The 19,151-nt window shown below is 45.9% G+C and overlaps 2 protein-coding genes across 5 annotated transcripts in view; one reads left to right on the top strand and one right to left on the bottom strand.

Moving 5' to 3' along the window:
• cbl (Cbl proto-oncogene, E3 ubiquitin protein ligase) overlaps positions 1–1,243 on the top strand; it is a gene marked incomplete at its 5' end in the record, with an annotated part of 43,781 nt that extends 42,538 nt beyond the window's left edge. Inside the window, one exon of the mRNA XM_080006626.1 lies at positions 281–1,243. Within this exon, the coding sequence (XP_079862752.1) occupies positions 281–612 (332 nt within the window). The 3' untranslated portion in view covers positions 613–1,243. The remainder of the gene's footprint in view (positions 1–280) is intronic.
• Positions 1,244–3,905: 2,662 nt separating this feature from the next.
• The window catches only part of mcamb (melanoma cell adhesion molecule b), a 34,904-nt gene continuing 19,658 nt past the window's right edge, over positions 3,906–19,151 (bottom strand). Inside the window, exons 2-17 of one of the 4 annotated variants that reach the window (XM_080006970.1) lie at positions 17,342–17,466; positions 16,687–16,921; positions 16,509–16,579; positions 16,061–16,148; positions 15,072–15,251; positions 12,350–12,480; positions 12,040–12,181; positions 11,676–11,791; positions 11,366–11,507; positions 10,690–10,817; positions 8,976–9,114; positions 8,730–8,759; positions 7,359–7,400; positions 6,812–6,935; positions 6,200–6,311; positions 3,906–6,043 (exon numbers count right to left, since the gene is read on the bottom strand). In XM_080006970.1, coding sequence (XP_079863096.1) covers positions 6,041–6,043; positions 6,200–6,311; positions 6,812–6,935; positions 7,359–7,400; positions 8,730–8,759; positions 8,976–9,114; positions 10,690–10,817; positions 11,366–11,507; positions 11,676–11,791; positions 12,040–12,181; positions 12,350–12,480; positions 15,072–15,251; positions 16,061–16,148; positions 16,509–16,579; positions 16,687–16,921; positions 17,342–17,466 — 1,808 coding nt within the window. In that variant the 3' untranslated portion in view covers positions 3,906–6,040. The remainder of the gene's footprint in view (positions 6,044–6,199; positions 6,312–6,811; positions 6,936–7,358; positions 7,401–8,729; positions 8,760–8,975; positions 9,115–10,689; positions 10,818–11,365; positions 11,508–11,675; positions 11,792–12,039; positions 12,182–12,349; positions 12,481–15,071; positions 15,252–16,060; positions 16,149–16,508; positions 16,580–16,686; positions 16,922–17,341; positions 17,467–19,151) is intronic. The other 3 variants (XM_080006972.1, XM_080006971.1, XM_080006973.1) reach the window with 3 other exon arrangements.

Below are 19,151 nucleotides of genomic sequence, written 5' to 3'. Positions count from 1 at the left end.
GAAGACTTCACAACCGGTTATTATCGCAACTCACTTTAGAGTGATGCAAGTTCTTTTTTTGGGGGGGGGTTATTTTGTGATAATGATTGGCTGGCTGCACATTATCATTTACTTACCTTCAACTTACCTTATACTATATATTTTAAAATGGAGTTCTTCAATTTTTGAGCACCAAATGGGATTTTATTCTATTCATAATAAGAAGTGTGATATTGTGTCAATGATTAAAACCCTTTTGAGCTCAGTTCAAACTCCCTTCTTCTGTGTTTGGATCCTCCAGCGTTCTCAGAGTCGGTGGAAGCCCCCGAGCGGCCTCCCAAGCCCATGCCCAGACGGCTCAACTCGGAGCGCCGAGCGAGCCCCGTGCCCCTGGCTCCTAGCCCCGCGCCTTCCACTGCAGGGGCCGTGGGAGGCGGGGCCACGGCGGGCGGGGCCACGGCGGGCGGGTCTAACGCCCTGATCAGCGGCGAGATCGAGCTCCTGATGAGCCAGGGCTACTCCTACCAGGACATCCAGAAAGCCCTGATGATCGCACAGAACAATGTCGAGATGGCCAAGAACATCCTGCGCGAGTTCGTATCCATTCCCTCCACGGCGCACGTCCTGACATAGCACACGCCTCCGCTCTCCGAGCTCCGTGCTCCCTCCCCAGCTTGGCTCGGCTCGGCCGCAGTCCGAGCCTGAAGCCCGTTGCCCGCGGCGACTCCTCCAGTGCCGGCCGGCCCCCAGCGAGCTCTCAGGCGCCGTGAGACCCTGTGCCCTGCACTCATGCGCTTTCCACAGTGTCCGGCCCCGTGAAACTGCTACAGCAGCCCTATCTTCAAGTACAGTGTGTGTGTGCGTGTGTGCGTGCGTGCGTGCGTGCGTGCGTGCGTGCGTGCGTGCGTGCGTGCGTGCGTGCGTGCGTGCGTGCGTGCGTGCGTGCGTGCGTGCGTGCGTGCGTGCGTGCGTGCGTGGAACAACGGCCGAACGCCAGAAGATTCATGCGTTCCGTTTTTAAGCCTCTCGCCGAAAAATGTAACCAACACTTCTCCAAACCTAAATATGTGTGTCTATATGAGAATTTAATATATGGGTAAATATATATTAAATGTATGTAATTTATACGTACATATACAGTATGTGAACATGACTTGAGCTTCTAGGGTCAGTTTTGTGGGGTGGCAGTCGGGAGCTCGTTCCTCAGCAGCAGAACATTTTCACACTTTCAACGTCTCTTCTTGCCTTTACTTCATAATGTTGCTTTGGTACTTTTTTGTAATAAAAACATTTGTTTATGCTTTTTTTTTTTTTTTTTTTTTTTTCTCTCCCCCAAAGTAGCATGATGATGAATTCAGGTGTTGGTTTGATGTCTGGCGTTGACTTGTACATGTTGTGTTTTCTGTGTGAGAGCTTGCATGTGTGCGTGTCCCCCCCCCCCCCCCCTTTGCCAGACATTATCTCCCCCTAAAAAAAACAGTTCTAATCCCTAACCTCCCTTAATGTAAAACATGAATGTGGAATTACCATGCAGTAGACTTTTTTTTTTTTTTTTTCCCTCTCTCTTTAAACCAATTACTCCTCTAACTCCCGATGGGGCTGATGTGATGTGGAGCAGCGGAGGTGGCGTCGCGTCGGCTCGGACGTTCTTGTTTTCCGCCCCCCCTCCCCCTCCGACTCGTTGGCCGGCGTGAGGTTCCGTAACTCCGGGGCGCGATCTCCCATTTGTGAAACAACCAAACAAACAAACAAACATTGATTTACTTGGGTAATATATTATTGTAATATGATCATAAATATTGTCGTTATAATTGATTCAGAAGTGCTTCACTGCTGCTACTATTGTTAGTGCTAAATGATTAAGCCTTAAATGTACATTTGTGAATATCTGTGTTCTATCTGCTCTTTAAAGTGACAGTATCAATTGTATTTCTCTAGTCTGTAATGTAGCATACTTGAAAGTACAACAAGCAGCTTGTGAATCTGCAGCCCTTTACAAGCTGATATCTCTTCAGTGTTTGAAACCTTTATAGATATATATATATATATAGATATATATCTCTATATAGATATAGATATATACACACACACACACACACACACACACACACAGACACACAATTATCTACTGGTTTGCATAGGCATAACCAGATGGAAAACAAAACTGGCGGAATATGAAAGGGTTTCGTAATTGACCCGGGCGTCTGCTCTCCCCCTGCTGAGAGAGCGAGGTGGTGGCGCAGAGCGGCTTCGTGGGTTCTTTCTGCATGGAAGTTAGTATTTTTATTTTTATTTTTTTGGGCCGGCTGTAAGAACTAACTCAGGAATAATTTGTATCTAAACAAGTGTCTTGTCCCCCCGACAGAGTTGACCCAGCGCGAGTTGACGCCAAACCTTGGCATTTAAAGCAGTTTGAACCTCCCCCCTCCTCATGCACAACTGAAGGCTACCTGGCCAACAATATCCGCTCAATGAAGTTACGCAAGTAGCCTCCATGATCTTTTATTTTTTATTTTTTTGTTTTGTTTTTGTTTTTTTGGTTTTCCATTGTCATATTGCAACTTGCACATTCTACTTCTTTGCGTTGTGGAAAGGACTAGAGACCGTGGTGTGATTCCCAGGTACTATGAATGAACGCCACACAGTTTGTCGAGGTACATTGACTTCACCTCTCCCAGCATATGAAGAATGTTGTCACGGGGGTGTAAATAATGTCGAAAACGCTCCTCAGCCCTCTAGCTTCTTACTGTACAGTGCCGTCTTCCGACCGGAGCGTGTCTCCGCGTCGTCCGGCCCCATTCTGGTTTCTTGTTTTGTTCCTAGTTGCCTTGAGGAAGTAAATTGGAGGACATAATAATGTTGCGAGGGGGAGGTTTTGTTTTTTTCGAAAAGCGCTCCCGGTTTCCTCAGATCATGATTACTGTACCGGTGTTGTGTTGATGTTCAGAGAAAAACAAAAAGAAATGTCGTCATGTATCTGTCTTTGTTTTGTTTCCACCGAGCACAGCAGTCTGTGCTGTAATACTGTCACTCTAAAGAAAAGCTTATTGTATAAAGTTACTGATATATATAAAAAAAAAAAGAAAAAAATTAATTGCTGTTATATTTTATTTTGCATTCCTGTAAATGTCAGAATTTAATTATTTTGTTCCAAAGGTTTTGTTTACTCGTGTAAATAATTCTGTGAGCAGTGCCATATGTTTGGACCTCTTAGCAGGTTTCTCACCATGTGTGGAACAGGGCCTCGGTTGTGGAGCAGCCCGGTGGGAGCCGTTCCCTGCTGATCTCTGAGGGCAGGATTATCCAGTGTTGCTTCTATCAATCTGTTCTCTCTGACCTATACAGACAGGCCTCAGGAACCCGAAAAAAAACAAAAAACATCTGTTGTAACATGCCTAAAAGTTTAATTGGAGCAGAGACGAGAAAACCCCTGAGAGATGCCGGCGGGTCGCAGCCGGTCACCAGGAACATCTGCACCTCCGTCAGGAAATTGAACTTTCTATCAAAAGAGGGAGCTGTTGCCCCACGCTGCCATGTCGCTTCTCATCCGTATCAGGCATGTCATTAACTTTTTTGATGGTTTTTAAAGCTCATATCACCTTGAAAGTATGCACAGTGCTGTTAATAAAAATGATAAGCAACAGCTTTGGGTTTATGGTTTGATTTGTGCATATCTGCTGTGCAGTGTTGTGCTATGGGATGGAGAAAGGCGATGAATCCCGCAAACTTCAGCCTTCCTCTTGTGTGTCATTACAGAATACAGATTAAGATCTACCGACATTCTGGAAAGGACTTGAGAATTGTTTGGTACTGGGTGGGTGTACGGTCATTATGAATTTGGGCTTCTCATAAAATCAGTTGTTAACATGCAAAATAGAAAATGCATGCTATTGGGTCACCACAAATGACTTCAGAGAGAGTTCTAATTTCCATTGAAGTTTTTTATTTGCCATTTACCATCAGAAATTACTTACAGTACAGTGAGTTTTCTTGGACTGTCCCAAACGTCATCTGTAAAATCATAAGAATTCTAATGAAATGTGCAGGTTTTAAAAAAAAAAAAATAGAAAATTAACCAATGGCAAGTAAAGTGTAATACATCAGTGAAACAGACCTGGAGAAGATGATCCTGAAGGTGTTGACTTGTTGATTGTCACGAGACATTCCATTATTATGATTACAGTGTGTGTGTGTGTGTATTTATATATGGCTTATTAAGATATTTGTAAGAATGTTTCACTCGAGCCTATAAATACCAGTTATTTTCTCAGTTTGCACGTGTGTGTGTTCACGTGACGTTGAAATCCATTTCATCATCTTTTCCACTTTGCACACAAAGGATCCTCTGATCCTTTGTGTCCTCATGCCCGACACGCCTAAAAGGTAGCGCTACAGATACAAGCTCTTCTATTGTCAGTCAATGGATGAATTAAATAAAACCTGTGTCACTATTTGCTGACTACCTCATACCCCAGGGGTCTCAAACTGCAGGCCCAGGAGCCACTTCCGACCCGTGAGACGATTTAATGTGGCTCGCTACACGGTGATAATATATTGATAAATCTGGCCCGCAAAAAGAAAAATTCTAATTCAAATCATAAATGCTTAATTAATTCACACAAATGTGAATGTTTTCAAAATATAAAACAGAATTAAATTGATCATTAGCTATTTCTAACAGAATTATGAGGCAATTAATTAAGAACTAATGTGCGGGAGAAAAAGAAATGAAACAAAACAATTAGAACAGGCTGGTTTTCAACACGGCCCAACTAGGAGAAGACAATCTGGCCTGTGGCCCCCGGGTCATTCGAGTTTGAGACTTAACCCATATGTCCATGTATACCCATGTGGACCAAAGTCTTTTTTCATCATCAACATTCTAAAAAAATACTATCTTCGACAGGATGATCAGTCAAATAAAATCACTTCACTTAACTTTAAAAAAAAGTTTCACATTAAAGAAAAAAAAAAAGAAATAACACACTTCCATGAAAGACAACTCACTAAACTCAGTGCAGTGGACAATAGAATGTTACATTTTTTCCTAAATAATATCATCAAATAAGGCCTCGGCTGTTATTGGTGTGAAAAGCTGAAAGGCAAACGCATACATACACAATATCTAATATACAAGTCACGAGTGTTGGCAATGCAAAGCTCAGTGTAGTCAAATAAACACAGGCAATATTAAAAAAATAAAATAAAATAGACAGAAAAGTCAAATGCATGTAAAAAATAGAAATGTCACACCTTCCATGACACACAGCAGGCAGTTTGGCAGCCGCCGACGGGAGGACATGGGTGACGTGTGATTTGACGCGCTGTGGGTCCAATTTGAGAATGAAATAAAATAACTGCAAGGCTACAGAGATTGGTATTTGGTGTGGGACGGGGTCGGAACTGGTGTCACTTCACCCCCAGTTATTCAGTGTACAGACTTTGCCCGTTGAGAGGTCCGTGGCGGACTTCCCCTCTTCATAAAAGCACCAACACAAGTAAAACAATCCCATGCAGTGCTCTTTAGTCTACCTTTTTTAGTTGGGTTATTTTTAAATAAAGGAATATGTACATAGCGTATAATACATACACTCCATACAGAGCTGTGTCAGGCGGCTTTGCCTGATGCAGCCGTGGCTTTGGTATAAAAATAGTTCCTGGAAACTAAGCTAATAGAGGTGATCAGCGATCTACAAGGCTCGTGTTTATGACAAGTGCAGTACAGGGCGTTTCCGAGGAGGCAGGAGGGCGGTGGCACAGATTCCTTTTTGGGTTTTCGCCAGATGCGTCGCAGGGCTCTGAAACGGTTCCTCAAAAAAAAAAAAAAAAAAAAAAGAAATAACGGGAATCCTCGAGTGAGTTTGACTCTGGATGGACTTCAGTGAGATAAGCGACCCATTGAGAAGCCCTTCCGCGGCCCAACTCCAGAGCAACGGTCTCTGAGCCTGAGGAGATTGGAGGGGAGGAAGGAAGACGGGGAAGAGGAACAGGAGCAGCTGTCCCCCTGGCGTCGCCTCACGCGGCCTCTTCGGTTGCTGCACGGCCAGACGCTCGCCAGCCTCTACTGCAGAGGACAAACAGAGAGGCAGAGCGAGAGAGAGAGAGAGAGAGAGAGAGAGAGAGAGCGGGGAGGGGTGGCGGGGGCGTAAAAGTGTTAATGGATCATGTATCAGATCTGCAAAAGTGCCGTGTGTTCCACTTCCAGAAGAGCTCCGCCCACCTGGTCGCCTGGAGGCTTCTTCTCGCCGTTGACGCCGAGGAGCACGGCCTCCTCCGTGTTGTCGCTCTTCATCTCCACCACGATGTTCTCCTTGTTGGACTTCTCCTTAGTGCTGCAAAGCGGGAAAGAGCTGCCGGTCACTGACATGTATCCGTATTAAAGGTGCAATCGGTTACATTTTGTTTGAGTGTTGGGCAAAACAGGCAGTCCAGTCTGAACGCTCTGCTTGGGAGGAGTTGTCCGTCACCCCCGGACCAGAGGCGTCGGAATAGGGGGGACATCGGGATTTCTTTGTCCCACCACTTTCAGGTATCACGGTAATGAAACGTTGACAACAGTGGCGTCGTTGGGGTGTGCGTCCGGGGCTTCAGCCCCTGGTGTTTTATGAATAGACCCCGATCTAAAATAGCCCCACAGGGCCGGTGCCGACCGTGACCAGGGCTCACCAGCGATGGTGTGCCTGTGCTCGGCGCGCCAAAACAGTGTGTTTCTATTTATACGTTTTTTTTATGTTATTACTCCGTTTCCTTACGGAATGACCCGTTATGTCCCCAAACGCTAGCGGGGACGAAAATTTAGCAAACGACCGGCTTTGCATGGAGGCTAACTCACAGGTCCTGCTTCCCCGAGCGGCCGCAGATCTTCCCCTTCTTGTAGAGGAAGTAGAGCACGCTGCCCAAGATGGCCAACAGCAGGAGACAGATGATGATGACTGCGATGATCACACCGCTGCCCTCTGGTAGGAAAGAATCATGATACGGGGGACGGTTAAGACAAAAAGCAGTGTTGGTAGGCTGTAGGGTGTAGCATGTAGGATCGGAGCTGGCGCAGGGTGGGGTGTACGTTTCAGGCCGTGTGGCGTTCCACAGCGTAGCTAGCATGTGTGTCTAGAAGAAGCGCAGCCCAAGCATCATTCAGGCGACCGTGCCCACAGCCGAGCAGCCTAAAGAAAAAGCACGGTGTGATGGGAGGATATGCAATGGCCTTTTCGGAAAGTATGCCAAGCCCAAAAAAAACAAAACATGCGCATGTGATGAGGAGAATTCTGGAGAATCGGCCAGCGACTTTACAGCTCGTGCATCAGTGAGAGAAGCCCGGTTGCACGGAGGTGAGAGAGGGGGGTTGGCAAACGAGAGACCCAGGAGGCTTCTGTACAAACCATTCTTGACTTTCTCTGGTGGGATGGCTGTCGCTGTTTGGGCTGTGAAAGACCATGTGCAGAGTTATCGGCGGGTAATCGGGGTGTGATTCAGTATCGCCAGTGATAGATACGGCGCACAGGCCCGATCCAAAGGTGTGCCTTCAATCTGGAGCCTAAAAATAACTAATCAATATTTGATTTGATAGAATCCCATCAGGGCTTAGAGTCCTGCAGAGTTCCAGATCGGCCATCTGCGCCGGCTCTGCCCAGCAGCAGAACAGAACGAGCAGGCCTGGTTAATCTCATTTGACTGGCGCTTAGCAAGAAACAACAAACCAAACAGAGTTGTCCTCTGAGAGGCTGGAAATTTGCTAGCATTACAGATAAGAGGCAGGGGAACAGGGGAGGAGGGAGAGAGAGAGAGAGAGAGGGATGGCGGGCAAGAGAGAGAGAGAGAGAGAGAGAGAGAGGGGGGGGGGGGGGGGGGGGCGCACAAATCAGTCGTAATGGGAGTCAGGAGATTTGCCGTAAGTGCATTTCAGCTGCCTCCTAGAGTTACGTTGATGTGTTTGCATGTGTGTATGTGTGTGTGTGTGTGTGTGTGTGTGTGTATAGGTGTGTATAGGTGTGTGTGCATCTTTATCTATGTTTTTTTTGTATATATATATATATATATATATATATATATATATATATATATATATATATATATATATATATATATATTTCTGGAAGAGCACGTAGTGCAATGCTAGAGGTAGTGCATACCATAACACTGTTCTATTAACACGCACAAAGCAGTAGAACAACAGCGCCGAAGGGCCGAGCGAGTCATTTTCCTTCCGCAATGTTGTATTTATGCAATTATAATTCTCTCCTGTGAAGCTCAGACTGTTTGCATATCATTACGTGGTAATGCTGATATTTTCGGAGCAAAACACCTAGATTTCCCTCCGGGGATGAATGAAAGCACGTCTTTAATCCAATCTGAGAAACTTAAAGTATTAAAACTTTTTTCCGTAAAAAATAATCTGCACCTGCAGTCGCCAGCGAAACAGCAGCAGCAGCAGCGGCGGCGGCAGGACGGATTGTTGTAGCCATGACAACAATAAAACCAAACATTATTACAAACCACGGTGAATCAGTCTAACCCCGCCGTAATGACTTTTTAATGATGAAAATGTGATAACCGCTTAAACGCCCTGTGGGGGAGGTTCCTTTTTTTTTTTGTTTTTTTTCTTTTCTCTTTCTCATTCTTTTCGTCGGACTCAAATACGGCACAATTAGACCCCGGCCCTAAAGACCCAATTTTTAGGTGCAGACCACCTAAAAATGGTCCGATTACGCCCCACGTGGAGGGCCGTGTCTGACGAGCGGCGGGCGGCTTACCGGTGGTGGCGGTGGAGGTGGTGTGTGCAACTGGAAACAGGAAGAGGAGAAGGGAAGAGACACTCTGTGTTAACACACTGAGGGATACAAACACACACACACACACACACAACTACACACACACAACTACACACACACACACACATTGAACATCTGAAACCAAACCAAAACGAGAGGGTGACGCGGGAGTGACACAGCAGAGAGGAGTGAGGCAGAGACACCAGGGATCGGCATTCTGGAACTTACTGGCTTTTATGCTGAAGGCCACGCCTTTGGTGCCAAACTGGTTTGAGGCGTTGCAGAGCGCCGTGATGTCAGACCTGACCTCCAGACTGACGACACTCAGGACGGTGTCTTCTGTCTCCTTGGAGGACACCGGCTTGAACTGACACAACGCAGGCACACACAAAAAAATGCAACCGTTATTTTCAAGGCGGTAAATTGGAGCAGGCGAAGGTGACCAATTACACTTCATGTTCTCTCTCCTATTCTCCTCAATGTCATGTTAAGAGGGCAATGCATCTGGGGTTCTCGGATCTTATCAGTAACTTTTTTTTGAAACGGAAATAAAAAATGACAAAGAGAAAGTTCAATCAGTTAACTGAGAGATTCAGAGTTTCCGGCATCAGATCTACACAGGAAGCATTTAGAGCAATTTGAGTATTAGACAAATAACTGCAGGTCCATAAAATGCTTGTAAAATGCTTGTAACAGAAAGAAAGATAAATTGCAAAACGACATAGTATATTATTTCATATTATTATATTATCTTCATATGTTGACAAAGAAACTTGAAATTGACAAATACATTTCCAGATTCTTTGGGTTTTTTTTTTATAAATGCACACAGCTTCTGCATAGTCATATAGTTGCTGGTTGTTGGTACATTAAGCCCTACAGGTCCAAGGACCGGTCTGCATTAATACGGGGGCCACATTTGGTCCGTGGGCCACCAGTTGAATAAGCCTTTATCACAGCCCATGCAGTTACATCGCCATGTAAGTTCATCTTCGCATCATTATGTAGAGTTGCCCTGACTGAACTGGGATCCAGCGTCCAGATGGCCTTCCTCATGCATCTCATCTCAGAACATCTAGAACATCTCAAAACATTGAGAACATTTATAGCATCTCAGAACATCTAGAACAACTCATAACATCTAGAACATCAAGAACGTCTAAGAACACTTTGAATATCTCAAAACATCTAGAACATCAAGAACATCTAAGAACACCTCGAACATCTTAAAACATCTAGAACATCTCAAACCATCTCAAACATCTCAGAACATCTAGAACATCTCAGAACATCTCAAAAAATTTGGGACATCAAGAACCTCTCAAAACGTCTAGAACATCTAGAACCTCTAGAATATCTCAAAACATCGAAAACAACTCAAAACATCTAGAACATCTCAGAACATCTAGAACAGCTCAGAACATCTAGAATATCGAGAACATCCTGAACACCTCAAACATCTCAAAACGTCTAGAAAATCTCAGAACAACTAGAACAACTAGAACATCTCAGAACATCTAGAACATCTCAGAACATCTCAAAAAATTTAGAACATCAGGAACATCTCAGAACATCTTGAACATCAAGAACATCTGAGAACATCTAGAACATCTAGAACATCTTGAACATCAAGAACATCTGAGAACATCTAGAACATCTCAGAACATCTCGAAAATCTCAAAACATCTAGAATATCAGAACATCCTGAACACCTCAAACATCTCAAAACGTCTAGAACATCTCAGAACATTTCAAATCATCTAGAACATCAAGAACATCTCAAACAATTGAGAACATCTAGAACATCTCAAAACATCTTGAACATCAAGAGCATCTGAGAACATCTAGAACACCTCAACCATCTCAAAACATCTACAACATCAAGAACATCTAGAACATCTCAAAATATCGAAATATCTGGCGCAGGGTCTAGGTTTGGTACCTCTGCGTCAGAGGGCGACCAGGTGATGGTGGGAACAGGGAAGCCTCGGGCGTGGCAGCTCAGGTTCACCGTCTTCTTCACCCTCTCCTCGATGAGCGTGTTCACTGGCGTGCTCACCACTGGAGGACCTGCAGGAGAGGGTAGGAGAAGGGGAAGGAAGACAAAAAGCAAAGCCCAGAAATTAACCGAGAACAGCAATTTACTTCACGATGTGGGGGTGTCAACGGGCAGTCGCTCAGTCTCATTCGGAACAGAAAAAGTCTGAAGAAATTGTGAAGATTTATATGATGTTACGTGACTTTTTCTAACAAGAGTTTGAACTTTCAAACTTGAATTACTTGAAGCTACTTTTGTATTTAAGTATGGTGTGTAGTATAAGGGTGTAGTTATGACTGTGAAATCATCCTATAATTGTCAGATGTGCCAGAGAAAAAACAACAAAATGCTTGAAAAAGCAAAAAATGAAAATAATAAAAATAAATACAGGAGGGGGCCATTTACAAATAATAATCGAAGACCAAAATGTGAAATCAAATCAGGACTTTTGAAGATCACTTTTTTACAAGCGGTATACTTCAGATGGACGCAAAGTGCGAGGCAAAAGTACTGAGTTTATGGCAAAAAAACACAGAATATAAAAATGGAAAGACTTGCCATGTTGTAACTTGAAACTCACCCTGAACAACCACCCGCAGGGTGGCATTGGTTTCCATTCCTTCCATTTGGGGAACGGTCACTGCACACACGTATGTCCCCGCAGTGTCGAACGCAGCGTCCTTTAACGTCAGAATGTGTCCCTTTGCCACCTCCGCTCCGTTCTACATACACAGACAGTAAAACAAATGGTAAGACAACTGCACGTCTGTGTGCGTGCGTGTGCGAGTGTGTGTGTGTGTGTGTGTGTGTGTGTGTGTGTGTGTGCGTGCGCGTGTGTGTGCGTGTGTGTGTGCGTGCGCGCGTCTGTGTGTGCTTGTGTGTAAATGAACCTTAAACCAGGCGGTTTTTGTCTTCAGAGAGGACAGTGCATTGCAGGTGGCGTCAAGTCCCTCTCCCTGGAACATCACATGCGTGTGTTTGGGGATCACGACTGCAGGATCCAGATCTACACACACACACACACACGCGCGGATACACACACACACACACACACACACACACACACACACACACACACACACACACACACACACACACACACACACACACACACACACACAGTCAGAATGATGGGTGGGTGTTGTTAAGCATCAATAAATGATTAATGGAGACGTATAATTGTTATTGCAGTATTGTATTGTCATTGTGCCATTATGCTGTTATTAAGCTAATATGTATATTTGTGGCCCTCACAGTTGACAACCACAGTGGTGTTTCCCACGATATCCTCCAGGGTTTCCGTGTTCAGCGTGCTGCATTGGTACAGTCCACTGTTTTGACGGGTCACGTCCTTCAGCACCAGCGTGTTGTCTGATGAGTCTTTACTCATCTCTGCCTGCATGAAACACCAAAAAATAAATGTCATTGCACCATGTACCGACATATTCCAATGTACATACACACAGAGAACACGTGCTGAGCTCCACACAACCTAAATAAAACACAGGACACCTGCAGGTTGACATTTAATGGCAGAGCACTAATTGGATTACAAGTTGCTCACGTCTCCGTGTTTGAAAGTCAAGTCGAGTGAAGGTGGATTTCCGTTTCCGCGGCACTGAAGCTCCACCGTGTCGCCCTCTTTAATATCCCCTTTAGGAGACTCCACCCAAACAGTGACGACATCGGTGGGGACTGGAAGAGAAAGATGATCAGATTTCGAGGGCCTATTAGATCACCAGGTGGCATTAGATGTTACTGCGGGAGATTTAAGCCCAGCTATTTTAATAATAACTGTCTTAAATGTGTGGAAGTACATCTGACACATGGAAATTCAGCAGTTATGATCACTGACAAAGCAGAAAAATCTCTACATAAATAACTTCATCAGGTTATTTAAGATCCCTATCTGTAAAGAGATACATATATTCTGTATATACAGTATATGTATTTTGAAATATTCTATTATTTTATAGTTTATTTTGTTGTATATATTTTAAAATTATAATTTTTATTTCATATATATGAAATGAAATCATAATGAATAATTATATATTACATAATATTTTTTATTATGTCACATGATATGTGATATTTGACATTGTAACTATGTGAGTGTCATGGTTTTTCCCTGTTTAGTTAGAAGTTATTCGGTTCCTTGTTATCCTTCTCTCCCTGGTCTATGTAGTCTTGTATTCTGTCTGTCTTGGTATCTCCCTCTCTTCTCTCTCTCTCTCTTTCCCTCTCTTCTCTCTCTCTCTCTCTCTCTCTCTCTCTCTCTCTGTCTGTCTCTCTCTCTCTCTCTCTCTCTCTCTCTCTCGATCTCAAGCCCTATTTGCCTCTCTCTCTGTCCCTTGCCTTCTCTGTATCTACTTGTCTCTCTCTCTGTCTCGCCCTGTCACTCTCTCTGGTCCCTCCATGTTCCCTAGTCGTTTCTCTGTTTCCCTTCAGGTACTGTGTTGCCTTGTTTGTCCAGCAGATGTCCTCAGTGTGTTCCCCACGTGCATCCTGGGGTCTTCCCCTCTCACCCGTGTCTTGTCCGGTCGTTACCCCAGTATATTTAGTTTGTCTTCGTCGTTTGTCGTCTTCGTTTGTTAGTGTTGCCTGTACCTGCCTAGGAAGTTACCCTGTGAGTAGCATTAGCTGTATGCCCTGCGATGTATTTTGGGTCCTTTTGTACCTCTATGTGTTTCGAGTTCCTTAGTAAATATACCTTTGTTTGTCCTAACCTGTCAAGTTAGGACTTTACCTCTTTGCCCTGGTCTGTCTAGCTCCCAGTCCTAAGCCGACTAGCTCACTATTCACCTGTCCTGTTCCTGCCCCTGAAGATCCCCAGCAGTCCCCTTTCTGGGGGTCGCGCCTTGCCGCTTTCCCGCTGCCCTGCGCTCTGGAGTCTCCACTGCCCTGCGCTCTAGAGTCTCCGCTGCCCTTCCCTCTAAAGTCTCTGCTGCCCTGCGCTCTGGAGTCTCCGCTGCCCTGCGCTCTGGAGTCTCCGCTGCCCTGCCCTCTGGAGCCCCCGCTGCCCTGCGCTCTGGAGTCCCCGCTGTCCTGTGCTCTGGAGTCTCCGCTGCCCTGCCCTCTGGAGCCCCCGCTGCCCTGCGCTCTGGAGTCCCCACTGCCCTGCGCTCTGGAGTCTCCGCTGCCCTGTGCTTTGGAGTCTCCGCTGCCCTGCGCTCTGGAGCCCCCGCTGCCCTGCGCTCTGGAGTCTCTGCTGTCCTGCGCTCTGGAGTCCCCGCTGCCCTGCGCTCTGGAGTCTCCGCTGCCCTGCCCTCTGGAGTCTCCGCTGCCCTGTGCTCTGGAGTCTCCGCTGCCCTGCGCTCTGGAGTCTCCGCTGCCCGGCGCTCAGGAGTCTCCGCTGCCCTGCGCTCTGGAGTCTCCGCTGCCCTGCGCTCTGGAGTCTCCGCTGCCCTGCGCTCTGGAGTCTCTGCTGTCCTGCGCTCTGGAGTCCCCGCTGCCCTGCCCTCTGGAGTCTCCGCTGCCCTGCCCTCTGGAGTCTCCGCTGCCCTGCGCTCTGGAGTCTCCGCTGCCCTGCGCTCTGGAGTCTCCACTGCCCTGCGCTCTGGAGTCCTTTCCTGGTCCCAAGCCATTGGTCACACTCGCTGATGTCAAGCCTGTGCCTGTCTGTTTGTCCACTGTCCTGTCCCGTGGGTTTTCAGCTCCCAGGCCGTCTGCCTGAGAGGTTTTGTTTGGCTCCCTGAAGCCTGCCTCGAGACCCTCGCCAGCCGTACTGCTTGGTTTGCCCCCTCTTTTTGTTTCCCCGGTCCTTTCAGCCTGTAGGGACGTGGTTTTGTCCTGTCTGGTAAGAAGTTGTTCTGTTCCTTGTTATCCCTCTTTCCCTAGTCTATATGTAATTTTGTGTTCTCCCTGTCTTGGTATCTCCCTGTGTTTTCTCTCTGTCAATCTCGAGCCATCATTGTCTCTCTCTCTCGGTCCCTTGCCCTCTCTGTATCTCCTTGTCTCTCTGTTTCTTTACTGACTCTCTCTGGTCCCATCCTGGTGGCTTTTCCCTTCAGCTGTGTCTCGTCTAGTCATTACCCCAGTGTATTTAGTTTGTCTTCCCCCAGTCAATCTTTGTCGGATTGTTGAGTGTCACCTGCACCCGCCAAGAAGGTTCCCCTGTGAGTAGGGTTACCTGTATGTCTTGCGATGTAGTTTGAGTTCTTTAGTATCTGTATGTATTAGTATGGTTCCTGAGTAAATATACCTTTGTTTGAGCATTCCTGCCTGAGTCTCCATGTGTCCTGCACTTGGGTTCACCTGACAGAACCATAACAGTGTGTACTCACAGAAGACAGTGATGTTGATCTTTTTGGACTCCAGCATGCCCAGCCCTCCTGCGACAAAGTAGTCGACCTCGCAGTAGAACTGCGAGTTCTTATCTTCCTCCGTCACCATCAGATGCAACTCGCTCTTGACCGAGAACAGTCCACTGGACTCCCTGGTGACCTGTGTCTGCACATCCACCTCTGGGGTCGACATAGACACAGACACACACACACACACACAAGTCATAAATTAATATGGGCAAATGCTTACACTGTGCTTCAAACCGGTGGTGTGCTCAAAACATTTTAGGGGCAGGGGCGAAAATCAGCAATTTTCACCGGTGGAAAGGAGCGTAGCCTGAGATCGGAAGAAATTTTCATCATTGTGAATACCCGAAACACCAATTCCTGCAATGTAGAGCACCCAGAAAGGGAGACCTTGACCTTGACCAATGACCTAGTTACGGTCAAGCAGGCTGTTCCTCTCGAGTCTTCTATCGTAAGGGTGTGTTAGAGGGCACTTTATGATGTTTTTTCTATCGTTTTGTTTTTTTAAGCAGATCTTTCGACCAAAGGGGCATCAGGGGGTCGTCATCATCTCCGAAGCTGGAATCTGCCAGGTCTCTGGTGTGCCGCGTTCATCCATTGCCGTTACAGGTTCAAGTCCTGATTTTTCCATCCAGATTACCGCCATTGTTTCTTAAATCAGATGACCGGAGGAGACATCGCTTGTCAAGACTTGTGGCTCAAAGAGATTGCTCGGAGTAGGAGGATTTGATGCCGAGTGAGCCTTTGAAGGGCACATTTAAAAGCGCCCCCAGGAGGCTGCCTTGAACTTGAAGTCCTCCTACTGAAGTTATTTGTTTCCTCCAATCATTTGATTAAAGGAACGGGAGTTGGATGGACAAGCCTGGACTTGAACGTACGACGGCAGCAGGGGAAGGTAGCTGCTGAATCATTATCCCACCACAGTGCCGCTTTTCAAAAGCAAGAGGGAGAGATTTTCTCACCATTAGGAACATTGAGCAGCGGCGTGCTGTCTCGGTACCAGGTGATGTTCGCTCTGGGATACCCGTTCTTGGCCTGACAGCTCCCGATCTGTGACGCAGGAAGAGAAAAGAAGAAAGAATATTTTGAAATATTTGTTAAAAAAAACACACACACACGTACAAAGGGATATTACTAAAGGAAAAAAATGTGCACATTTCTTAAATCTTTACCAGATATTGGCTTTTGGCCTTTAAGGTTCATATTTATTGGCAATATTCTGTATTTTTACTTTTATTTACATTTTTGAGCTATTCATTGTTTTTTCTCTGGCACTCCAACCGTAATTAATATGATTGATTTCAGTCACTAAGACATACTCTTTACAAAAAGTAAATAAGTTTAAATAATAAGTAATATTCTGTTAAACATGTTTTGCTAACTCACTTATTCCCACTTTCTTTGTCTTACCTTGGATAGATAATTGCTACTGAGCCAGATCCCTGTGTGAACCGCTTCTATGGTGGGATACTCAGGAGTCGCTGCATGGACAAAACGAATTAATTCCAAACAATAATCACATCCTGAATTGTAAAAATCTGTGACGTGTATCATTCATTTTGATATGCTGGTTAAGTAAGGATCTCACCAAACACCCGTAACTGCGTCCGCCCCTCGCCATCACCGTCCGTCAGGCTCCTGATGTGGCAGATGAAGCCCTGCTCGTCATACAGCTGGACGTCACTGATGGTCAGCACCACCTCTCCGTGCTCTGACAACGTGGAGTTCACGCTGATGCGATCGGTGAACTGCGTGCCGCGCTCCACGGTGTTCACCATGGTGTCTTGGGAGTAGATTTTGTGCTTCACGCCAGTCGACGTCGTCTGTATTTTACGGAATAGCGAGATGTCCATCACGTGCAAAGCCTTGAAATTTGGTGGTATTTGGTGCTCCCAAACCATTTTTTCCACATAAAGGACTGTTTCAACCTGGGATCTTGACACATTGTCAATAACAAACTCATTTTACAGTGCAGCCCCACACAAGAAAGAAAGTTCTAAACTATTCAAAAATAAAAACTCATGTTGCACCTTTTGTCATTTGAAATTAATTAACCGTTTTTGGGGTTCAATAATTAATTTATGGCACTGTAGATCCACTTACTGTACATGGTGTGTGTGTGTGTGTGTGTGTGTGTGTGTGTGTGTGTGTGTGTGTGTGTGTGTGTGTGTGTGTGTGTGTGTGTGTGTGTGTGTGTGTGTGGTTGTGGGAGTGTGCATATGAGTTTGTGTTTTCAAACTTACATAAAACCACTGTATGATCAGCCCCCCTATGCCGTCTGTGGTGGTGAACATGCAGGTGATTTGGGCGGTGTCTCCCCTCATCACCTCCACACGGTCCTCCATGACAACCTCCAACATGGCCCGGACTGTTGGGAGAGGGAGAGGAAATAGAACGGGGTGATAACCAACGTGCAGGCGCGTGTTTTCAAACATAAATTTGGACTCAACACAGAAATGGCTTCTCGCGTCGTGTCCACACGGTCTCCATGGCTGCTGGAATGCGATGCCCAAACACAAGCGCCCTCCAGACATTCTCCAGCCACGCAGCCGTGACACATACTGAGCGGGACACGGGGGGAAGGCAAAGGGGGGGGGGGGGGGTAAAAAGAGGAGGAGAGACTACTAATGGGTAAAAGAGAAGAGAAAGAGGCTACGGCAGGAATGAGAAGCCCACCCATGTCCACATTAATGTGCTGCATTCCGGCATGTCACCCTCTCACAGAAAGAAAGGCTCAATTTACAGGCTTCATAGAAGCTCCACTGTTCCTCCTCGCCGTCTCTCTGAGGAATCAGTGTTTCTTTTCCTCCTTCCAGGGTCTCCCAGCATGATGCAACCCACTGTAGGATGGGAAGCCAATTACATGTCATAGTATAGAGTTACAATGGATGTACGTCTTGACGTTGGGGGTAATTAGAGCGCAGGGTGCGATCTATCATCTGGTCCCGGTCTTCTTCTCATGGAAGAGGCCCCTTGCTCAAGGACCCCTCGACAGCGTATACCAGGAGGAGCTGAGGAACGAACCGGCCCCTCAATGGACAGATGACTACTGTACCTCCCACCACATGTGCTAATGCGGCATCATTTTTGAATGATGAATGAATTAATTCTGTCTTTGCTTTCTCGCAAGAATATGCCCTTAAAGGCGACCTATTATGCGCCTTTGAAGAAGAAAAAGAAGAAGAAGAAGAAGAAGAAGAAGAAGAAGAAGAAGAAGAAGAAAAAGAAGAAGAAGAAGAAGAAGAAGAAGAAGAAGAAGAAGAAGAAGAACATAGGTCTCTGAGGTCCCCAAAACATGTCTTGGAAGTTTGTTGCTGAAAATACCACTCAGATTATGCATCCTAGCCATTCTAACATGCCTCTATAACCCCCTTGTTCCAAAACTGGCTGTTTAATTTAATAAGGAAAAGCATAATAGGTGCCATAACCTTACAGGCTAATAATGAGGGAAAGTATTGCTTATTCAATTGGAAACAATATCGTCATCCTGCCTCATCCAAAGAAGCACCAGCACAACACCCGTCTAATCACTAACTCCATTGCTTCACACCACCTCCCCCATCACTACATTTTCATTTATGCTGCAATTTCCTCCACATCTAATAACAACAACAACAAGCTTCTCTGTCTAATCATATCATATATGTTGGGTTCCCTCCCTGGAGCCTTTCCGCATCTCTTTATCCCTCATCACCTCAACGCCAAATTACGCCTTGCACCCTCGCTGGTAATGTTTTATTTTCTCATTTTCTTCCACCTGATTCTGTTCGATGTGTGTGTGTGTGTGGGGGTGCCTGTGTGTGTGTGTGTCTGCGCGTGCGTATGTGCGTATGTGCGTATGTGTGCGTGTGTGCGTGTGTTGCTCTTTACCTCTGGCTAATGGAGCTGGACGGATGCTTTCCTGTTAAAAAATCAAATTAGTTTCTCTGACAAAGACATTTCCTGGCCATTAGCGATGTAGACATCGCTGACTCACCCCCAGCGACCCATCCCTCCATCTGGGGATTTACCCAGGAAGGGGCCACGGGCGAAAGGAAAAATATTTGTTCCTGT

The sequence above is a fragment of the Zeus faber genome (genome assembly GCF_960531495.2).
Source record: "Zeus faber genome assembly, chromosome: 9".
Classification (NCBI taxonomy): domain Eukaryota; kingdom Metazoa; phylum Chordata; class Actinopteri; order Zeiformes; family Zeidae; genus Zeus; species Zeus faber.
This window is presented reverse-complemented; position numbering and strand designations above follow the sequence as displayed.